Genomic DNA, 10,202 nt, shown 5'->3' with positions numbered 1-10,202 from the left:
GAACATAATGTCATGGCTGTCTTGAGTTTCTAATACTTTCTACAACTCTTATTCTATTTTTTGTGATAGAGTGATTGGAGCACATACTTGTTGGTCACAAAAAACATTCATGAAGTTTGGTTCTTTTATGAATTTATTATGAGTCTACTTAAAATGTGACCAAATCTGCTGGGTCAAAAGTATACATACAGCAATGTTAATATTTGGTTACATGTCCCTTGGCAAGTTTCACTGCAATAAGGCGCTTTTGGTAGCCATCCAAAAGCTTCTGGCAAGCTTCTGGTTGAATTTTTGACCACTCCTCTTGACAAAATTGGTGCAGTTCAGCTAAATTTGTTGGTTTTCTGACATGAACTTGTTTCTTCAGCATTGTCCACACTTTGGGAAGGGCACTTTAAAACCTTAATTCTAGCCTGATTTAGCCATTCCTTTACCACTTTTGACGTGTGTTTGGGGTCATTGTCCTGTTGGAACACCCAACTGCGCCCAAGATCCAACCTCCAGGCTGATGATTTTAGGTTGTCCTGAAGAATTTGGAGGTAATCCTCCTTTTTCATTGTCCCATTTACTCTCTGTAAAGCACCAGTTCCATTGGCAGCAAAACAGGCACAGAGCATAATACTACCACCACCATGCTTGACGGTAGGCATGGTGTTCCTGGGATTAAAGGCCTCACCTTTTCTCCTCCAAACATATTGCTGGGGATTGTGGCCAAACAGCTCCATTTTTGTTTCATCATTATGTTCTTTACAAGTGTATGTAAACTTTTGACCGCGACTGTATATCTAAGGGAGAAGTCCGCCTACCCGGTCCTTAGCTTTCTGCAATTGTGGCCCCCAAAACAATTTAGTTGAGTATACCAGATGTACAGCATACTAGTTTTTCACACTTGTGTTGTAATGAAAAATAAAACAATTATTGTGACATTTTCCTGTGATGAGCAGCATGAAGATAAAAGACAGAAGCAAGCACGTTTTCGTGCATGCATTCGTCTGGAGACCAAAGTTGCTTCGTTTCTTTGAAAAGGACGTCTGAGCTCCGATGACAAATTGACAACAGCTGCAACTGAGAAAAGAAGTCAGAAAGTGTCGCTTTTATTAGAAACAACTGAAAGGAACGATGCAAAGTGAATAACGGTCTCCTCTCTGCGGGTCCCCGCCTCGATGTTTCATAGTAAGTGATGATGTTCCAAACATAAAGGGTGTCGCAACATCCATATTTCATGGGAGAACAATGCGGTGTAACTGACACACACACATGCGCGCGCGCAGGAAATGTGCTTACAAAGCATCAAAAGAAGTGTCACACAGTATGGACGGCGGGAGAATAATATAGGGCAGCGCTGGATGGTGTAACAAGCGCCACGGCGACACGCATCATTTGATCGCGTAACACAAAGCTGCGGCGTGTGTGTCTGTGTGTACGACATGCATCATTTGATCGGCTAATATAAAGCTTTGGGGCCCGGGTGTGTGTGTGCGCCACGCGACTCGACACGCAGCGTTTGCCTATATGCTGCACAAGTTGTTGTGTGTTTTTGTCACGTGCATGAAGGTATGACACGCACCATTTGCTGGGATAATGCAAAGCTGCCGTGTGAAGGCACCAAACTCTTGCTGGTACCTCGGAGCAGGCGTTTGGAATCAAGAGGTGAACTATCCTGCGACTCCTAAAACCAATGAAACATTGGGGGAAACTATAGGCACCGCATCATGCTTGGACACACAGCTGAGAAACGCAGGAACAACACAAACACACAAAGGTGCAGACACACTGACAGAGACGCATGTGCCAGTGCACTGCCGTATAAATTGGGCCATACATTATTAAGCGTGCACGATTCCACACCGCATGCAGGGATGGCTGCACCTTACACCAGGAAGAGATTAGACCCAAGCACAGGCAGGCGGTGTGTGTGTGTGTGTGTGTGTGTGTGTGTGTGTGTGTGTGTGTGTGTGTGTGTGTGTGTGTGTGTGTGTGTGTGTGTGTGTGTGTGTGTGTGTGTGTGTGTGTGTGTGTGTGTGTGTGTGTGTGTGTGTGAAAAAGAGAGAAATACATTCTGTTGTCAAGACTCAGGAGACACTTCTTCTGTGGAAATTCTATAGGATCTCCTTTAGACTCTTCAAACCTCAGGTGTTCAAGTTCTCAGCAGACTTTAGTAGTGAATCATAGAAAACATCAAGTACAGAATCACGTCGGAGCCCTTGCAGTGAAAAAGGTCTAAACTGTAAACTGGGTGCTGCTTTACTTTCTTGCTCACAATTTCAAAGGAGTAGGTGATTTTATGACAATTCGTAGACAGTATATCAAGTCACCAAAATCTGCGACTTACACGTTTTTATTTTTAAAATGGGATTTTTTTATCCTTACCGTAATTGGTCACAAAAAGGTTGGTTTAAAAAAAAAAAAACGCTTAATTTAATGGATTATATTTATATAGCACTTTTCTAGACACTCAAAGCTATTCGCAGAGAAGTGAGAACCCATCATTCATTCACACCTAACTGACACACACCTAATATGAATATTATTGTATAATTGCCTCATTATATATGATTACACAATGCATTTTGTTGTAATTTTTACATACAAATTGATGGATTTGAAAAAAATAGTCAGAGTGACAAGAAAATATTTAAGTACGTATTTGTATTTTAAAGGGAACTGCACTTTTTGGGGGGGAAACTTGCCTGTCGTTCACAATCATTAAAAACAAGAAGGCAAAATATATTTTTTTGCATTCTAAAATTTTTAAATTGGCTCGTTCAAGGTGGCTAGCAATGCATCTGATGGGAGCAATCAATTCTGCCTCTAAATCACTTTAAAAACGCATTAAAAAACCACCAACAATACTTCATTTACGTCCATAACCTATATAATAACTAAGCTGTGAACAATAGGCAAAATTCCCAAAAAAGTGCAGTTCCCTTTTAACGAAAAAGTGATTAGATTATATGTTAATATATTGTTGTTGCATAAACTGCAGAAATTGTTCACACGCACATTCACACACTTGGGCCAATTTATTGACTTTGTTATTAAACAGAGTTGATCCATCACCCCTGGTTATGTCTGTTTGATATACAATACCGTATAGCACTTTATAATGTGTTCAAAGTGTACAGCTTTTACTAAAATATGGACTTTTGTTGAGGATGGAAGCATTTATTCATGTTTAAATTGTTTCTTATGGAAGAATTTGCTTCAATATACAAACCTTTCTATTCGCAGACCCTGTTTAAGAACCAATTAAGTTTGTAAATCAAGGTTCCACTGTATTTGACCTATTTAAAGGGTCAAAATGTACTGACTAAAAAAAAATGTGGACATGTTGGCAGAAAAGTAATTAGGTACAGTTAATAGGTATTAGTCGAATTCCAAACAGAATTACTACTTAATAAATGTAATTAGTAACCATGGAAAGTAATCATTGTGGTTGGGAGTCAGCCATTTCTCTTATTATTTCAAGTAATGTGTGTGTTGCTGTGTGAGTTTTATAAGTACCAACAAATGAATAATGGCCCACATGTTTTTTTCAAATACTTTTCTTATGTGGCTCATTTCAAACAAAATACTTAACATAGTAATATAAGTGACAAAGTTTAATACAACTTTTACACAGGATGCTCAATAAAACAATTGGCAAACACAAAACCTATGTCAACGAACTCAGAGTGCAACTTTGATTGCGTCCAATAGTAACTAAGTTTGTTTTATAAACATTGTTGAAATATCCTTAGTATAACAATATGTATTCACTGTTAACTGAAAAAAAGGACAGCTTGTTTGTTGTATCTTATATCTCAATGATGACCTATGACCTTTAATTAAAAGTAAAATTACAAGTATGCTTTTCTTCCTCATTTAAAAGCAAAATTTAAGAAAAGAGTGAATTCATTCAAAGATGTTGTTTCGTCCCAATTATGTCTCCATGCTCCTCCTTGGTTACAGCTCCTCTCACAGCCACTAATACAACCTCTCCACAATAAAAGCCAGTAAGGCTGCTGCCAGCGCCAGTCCGACCCCCAGCCTCTTCAATAGCTCGCGGTTCACGCTGTAAGACCCAATCAACAAAACAGAGGAAGACATAGAAGAAGGACCTTGGACACCATTTGCCATCTGCTCCTGTAGAGGAAACAAACAAAGAGAAAATATCTTTTCAACATCTCCTATGGCAAGAAAAGAATGTTAATTTCTCCACAAAGAAGCGGAGGGTGCAGTAAAGGACTTTGCAGTTGGAATAAAGTTGACTTGAAGGTCGCCGTGGTGACCAGCTGTAGCGCATGCACGAGAGGATGAACACAAGCTGGTGTGAAGGCAGAAAACGCACACATTATATTTGTTCTGCATGTCTAATAGCACAGGGCGTGTCTGTAATGTTTGAATTTATCAATGTTTTAAACACAGAAAAAAAATAATGATAATTTATGGGGACACAACAAAGGAAGACAAAAGACAAGTATTTTCATGGTCTAACGCAGTGATTCGAACTGTGGGCCTTGCCTCGTGGTCCGGAGGGGAGCCCCGGTGACCCGCGTCCGGCGAGGGAAATCTAAGTCCTCGATTTGTACTTTTCATGAAGATCTTTGAGCTGCTCTTTGTCTGATCCCTCACCTAGGACCTGTTTGTCTTGGGAGACCCTACCAGGGGGCATAGAAGCCCCCGGACAACATAGCTCCTAGGATCATTGGGACACGCAAACTCCTCTACCACGATAAGGTGGCCGCTCAGAAAGGAGTAAATCAAAGAATCACTTAATTAAATGCTCAAACCCAGTGTTACCGTTCAAACTGTGTGTAATGTTACAGTGACCAAAAATACTTTTTAGACTACTGCCTTGTCTTTTAATAAATACTTGGGCCTACTATGCTACTGTGTTTTAATGTTGGTCATTATGGTGGTACTCGGAGAGCCAATTGTTTTCTGAGGTGGTACCCGGTGGAAAAAGTTTGGGAACCACTGGTCTTACAGCTCGGTTGGTAGAGTGGCCGTGCCAGCAACTTGCGGGTTGCAGGTTCGATCCCCGCTTCCGCCATCCTAGTCACTGCCGTTGTGTCCTTGGGCAAGACACTTTACCCACCTGCTCCCAGTGCCACCCACACTGGTTTAAATGTAACTTAGATATTGGGTTTCATTATGTAAAAGCACTTTGAGTCACTAGAGAAAAGCGCTATATAAATATAATTCAATTCAATTCAATTGGTCTTGTGACAAAGCGCAACACTGATATGTTAGAACACTATAAATCATCTCGGCCTCTGAGAATCTCAGGGAGTGCCCAGAGTCAGGACTAAACATGCTGAGGCTGCATTTCAGTTTTATGCTCCTGAAATCTGGAACAGCCTGAGAGGTTACACAGACATCAACGTTGGCAATGTTTGAATCCAGGCTGAAAATAGTTTTAAATGTGCATGCTGTATGACAACACAAATTATTTTATCTACACTCTTTGATTTTAAGTCAAGCAACAAAGCTCACATAACAAGTTTTAATGTCCTAAATGTGAAAATACATAAAACATCACATTTACGACATTAAAACTTGTTATGTGAGCAAGTTTTAATGTCGTAAATGTGATGTTTTATGTATTTGTTTACTGTTTTTAATGTAACCTTGCTGCTGCCCTCTTGGCCAGGTCTCCCTTGGAAAAGAGATCTTTGATCTCAATGGGATTTTACCTGGTTAAATAAAGGCTAATAATAATAATAATAATAATAATCACAGCAGCAACAATCTGTCGGCAACATTACTCTCCTCTAGCAAAGGTAACAATCCTTTGTTACGACTTTTACTTCCTCAATTTAGTCAAGCTTGATGTCTTCTCGCCGCTGCACCAGACTTGAGGATCTCCACCAGCTTTCCAACTCGGCCGTGTTTATTTGTTTATCAGAGTTGCTTAGCATTTTTCTTTCAAGTGGAAAGTCCCAAATGAGATCTGTGTTTTCTCTTCAATGAAAGACAGTATTCCTTTTCTCATTAACTTTGGAAGGATAGATCTACATCCATGTGACGTTACTGACACCTAGTGACCAGTCAAAATACGATCTGTTTATTTCTTGCTTTAAAATATACAAAACACCGTAGATTTGACTGATCGTTGACTATCAACTAAACCTTATCAAGAAGATAACATTTTAGATGTTCAACCAGTATTTTCTTTCAGAAAATTACGTTACGTTCCGCGGGCAGAACAGTGGTTAGTGCATGTGCATCACAATACGAAGGTCCTGGGTTCGATCCCCAGGCTCGGGGTCTTTCTAAGTGGAGTTCAAATGTTCTCCCCGTGACTGCATGGGTTCCCTCCGGGTACTCCAACTTCCTCCCACCTCCAAAGACATGCACCTGGGGATAGGTTGATTGACAACACTAAATTGGCCACAGTGTGTGAATGTGAGTGTGAATGTTGTCTGTCTATCTGTGTTGACCTTGCAATGAGGTGGCGACTTCCACCTGAATGCAGCTGAGATAGGCTCCAGCACCCACCGCAACCCCGAGAGGGACAAGAGGTATACAATGGATGGATGGAAGGCTATGTTCCGCTGGAGGATAGAGATGTGAGTGTTTAAAACAGAGGTCTGTTGGGGCTTTCCCTTTTAAAGGGCCAAAGTCCTCCCGGGTTCTTTTGTTATAACGACTGTCTGAATAATAAAACAAGGTGACTTAGAATTGAAGATTAACAATTTGTTCTACATATGGAGTACACACAAACATTAACAATACCAGCCCTTGAGACAAGACAGAGCTCTACATAGTCCGGAGTGTTCTTTTCCGATTGTCCTGTCCCTCTGCTTACATGCTTTTGTCTTCCTTGCTGTTCCTCCCTGGCGGATTTGTTTGGGTGTTGTCCAACGACACCAAAAATTAGGCTAACCTAAGCGTGTGTTGGACACACACACTTTCGTCCAATCTCGCTCTGTCTCTGGCACCTATTCTCACCATCGAAACCAACTATGATACAATGGTGATACAATGATATGATACAATCACCCCCCTCCACCCCCCTCCCCTGCTCCACCCCCGCTCCCTCGATTGTAAATAATGTAAATAATTCAATGTATATACTCTGATGATTAACTTCTGTGATGACTGTAATAAGCTGATAGTATATATTTATACCATGAATTGATTAACGTGTACACCGACTTAAACAAGTTGAAAAACTTATTCGGGTGTTACCATTTAGTGGTCAATTGTACGGAATATGTACTGTACTGTACAATCTACTAATAAAAGTTTCAATCAATCAATCAATCAATGGGGTGTGTATTTGCAATGATAAAAACATTGGGTGTACTCATTGTGTTTTGTCCTTGAAAACAACAAAGTAAATAGAAAGTAAGAGTCCCTATGCATTCCACTCTACTTTAAAGTCAAAATGTTCCCCTAACAGGTCATTCTATGCAAAAACATATTTTCATATCTGTTGGCCCCTGTTTTTGTGTAGCGGTTTACCGCCATTTTTTATTTAGTTGTAGTCAATAAGTTACCTATTTTTCTCCATCCTTTTGTTGTGGGACAGACTAGCTCGTCCATGCACATGCATGCTAACATCCTTTGCTGCTGCCATTTCTGATACAAAGTAGGTTATAATTCTAACTTTTATTTGTCAGTAGACTTTATATGGAAGCGCTAAAAACTACAACATGGCTGACGAGTTGGAGACTGTGAGGACCGCCCACAAAAAGGCACATTCTGCAGAGACGGTCAATCAATCAATCAATCAAAGTTTATTTATATAGCCCTAAATCACAATCGTCTCAAAGGGCTGCACAAGCTACAACGACATCCCCGGCTTAGATCCCACATCAGGGCAAGGAAAAACTCAACCTAATGGGACGGTCAGAAATAGCGTCTTGGAGATGGTCTGTAATACAAAATCCATGCACATTTTTGACCGAAACACCACCGTTACATGCTATGTAAACCACAAAGAAGTGTTTCAAAAGTAGGAAAAACAATCATAATATGATCCCTTTATAGGGCCACATTTGTTGTACAATTTTAAATGATTTGTAAAAAAAAAAAAATTAAAAGTTATATTATTGAGTTTTCAGAAATGCTGATTAACATGCACATATTGAAATCCATGCACTGGTGTTGATTAAAGACGTTTGAGTTTTGACTTTTCACCTTCTGTCTCCCTCCATCTGCTTCCTTTTGGCAAGTCTGTTTAATTTGCAGATAACTAACATGATAATGAAGCAAACCTGATACCTTGTAGATTAATGCATTCATGGATAAAACACAACAACAAAACAGCTGTTATTTTATGAATAAATGGCGAATATAAGTGAGTGTAATTAAAGCACGATGCTGTTTGGAAGTAATCAAATTATTCCTGAGCGCCGCCTGCTGAATTAGAGCTGATGTTGACAATGAGTCGTGCAAGCTCACAATGTGAGGAAGGCAAAAGCGAGGCTAAATTGATTTTTATGTAAAGTTGCTTCTCTGCTCAGGAAATCACCTCTGACTGATTACTATGGTAACACACTGCTCATGCTGAAATTGGGCAATGCTTTGATGTTGTTTACTAAAAAATGGATGAGCACGCGGTCAGATTGCATATACATTTTTCCCTTCAGTTGGAGAGAAGCAAGACGGCTTAAGCTTAAGCTATTGATCTCTAAATAAATAAATAAATAAGGAATCTTACACGAGGCGTGTCAATTTGAGTTTGAGACATTGGATGAGAGCATCTGTGAAAATGGATCAGGACGACCTTGAGGTGCTTGCTGCAAATCTCCTGCACGACAGTTGATAAAATACCTTATCACCATCAAGGTAGATTATGCAGAGGGAATATTGAGCAATTGATCGGCGGCTTTCTAAAATAACCTTTCATCAAGTTCACAAGGCACCACCATCGCAAGCTTTGGCTTTCATATTTACCAAAAGTGCATTGACCCCTTCACTCACTCCACACTTTGGTCTTCAACCAGCAAATCTTTGATAACGATCATCACCCTAAGGGACCTTTAGTTATTCTCCACTAAAGTTTTTCATAGTTTACAGTTTTTAAGTTGTTTGCTGCTTTGCCTGTGTGACTATCTCTACTACTCAACATAAGAAAAGTTGGCGAGAGTGATTTTTTTTTTACCACCACCTGCACTTTTAACCCTAGAGTCAAAGAAAAGCAACAATTACGCATATGTACAGATTGTTACAGTGGACGCCCACACATGTTGCACACATGCACTGCGGGCGTACTGTACTGTCCAACTGTCCACTGTGCACCCCTGCCTTGTCCGCTACATTCTACCTTGTCTACACAGTATTGTCTACGTTTTTGCCGCACACAATGGTGAATGGATAAAATAACTACCAACCCCTACATGACACATCCGTAAGTCCCCTACCAATGGCGGAGGCCAATTGACACATAGGGAGTCAGTATCAGAGATGTTTGCTTCATGTTCAGCTCTCCACAAAGTACTGTGATGGTTCAAATGTTGCATTCTTTGTTGTCAATGTTGTTGCTTGACAATCCATAAGAGTGCTTATGGATGTTTGTCTGGCTGGCTTAACACACTGCAAAAACTGAAATCTAAGTAAGATTAAATATCTCAAATAAGGGTGATATTTGCTTATTTTCTGTCTGATAAGATAATTCTTCTCACTAAGCATATTTTATGTTAGAGTGTTTTACTTGTTTTAAGTGTTTTGGTCCTTTATTATCTCAGTAAGATATTACAGCTTGTTGCTGAGATTGTATGACCTATATTGAGTAAAACATGCTTGAAACTAGAATATCAACTGTTGCAAAGCTGTGTCATCAACACTCACAAGTATAAAACTACTTTAAAGTAATCATTTCTTATTTCAAGCATGAAAAAAAAGTGAAGTGAAGTGAAGTGAATTACATTTATATAGCGCTTTTCTCAAGTGACTCAAAGCGCTTTACATAGTGAAACCCAATATCTAAGTTACATTTAAACCAGTGTGGGTGGCACTGGGAGCGGGTGGGTAAAGTGTCTTGCTCAAGGACACAACGGCAGTGACTAGGATGGCGGAAGCATGGATGGAACCTGCAACCCTGAAGTTGCTGGCACGGCCGCTCTACCAACCGAGCTATACCGCCCCGTCATGATTTTGACACAATTGTGTCTCATAATTAAAACAGATGACAGCCAAATGGACTTTTCTGTTTTATTTTCAATGAAACAAGAGAAAATACGTACTATTTAAACATTTAACATGTGACA

The 10,202-nt window shown here is 39.9% G+C and overlaps 1 protein-coding gene across 4 annotated transcripts in view; it reads right to left on the bottom strand.

Annotated features, from left to right (window-relative positions):
• Positions 1 to 3,312: 3,312 nt before the first annotated feature.
• Positions 3,313 to 10,202, bottom strand: part of cdkal1 (CDK5 regulatory subunit associated protein 1-like 1) — a 600,364-nt gene continuing 593,474 nt past the window's right edge. For 3 of the 4 annotated variants that reach the window (XM_062063405.1, XM_062063406.1, XM_062063403.1), the window contains one exon: positions 3,313 to 4,125. In XM_062063405.1, the coding sequence (XP_061919389.1) occupies positions 3,967 to 4,125 (159 nt within the window). In that variant the 3' untranslated portion in view covers positions 3,313 to 3,966. The remainder of the gene's footprint in view (positions 4,126 to 10,202) is intronic. The other variant, XM_062063404.1, reaches the window with a different exon arrangement.

The sequence above is a fragment of the Entelurus aequoreus genome, linkage group LG11, assembly GCF_033978785.1.
Source record: "Entelurus aequoreus isolate RoL-2023_Sb linkage group LG11, RoL_Eaeq_v1.1, whole genome shotgun sequence".
NCBI lineage: Eukaryota > Metazoa > Chordata > Actinopteri > Syngnathiformes > Syngnathidae > Entelurus > Entelurus aequoreus.
This window is presented reverse-complemented; position numbering and strand designations above follow the sequence as displayed.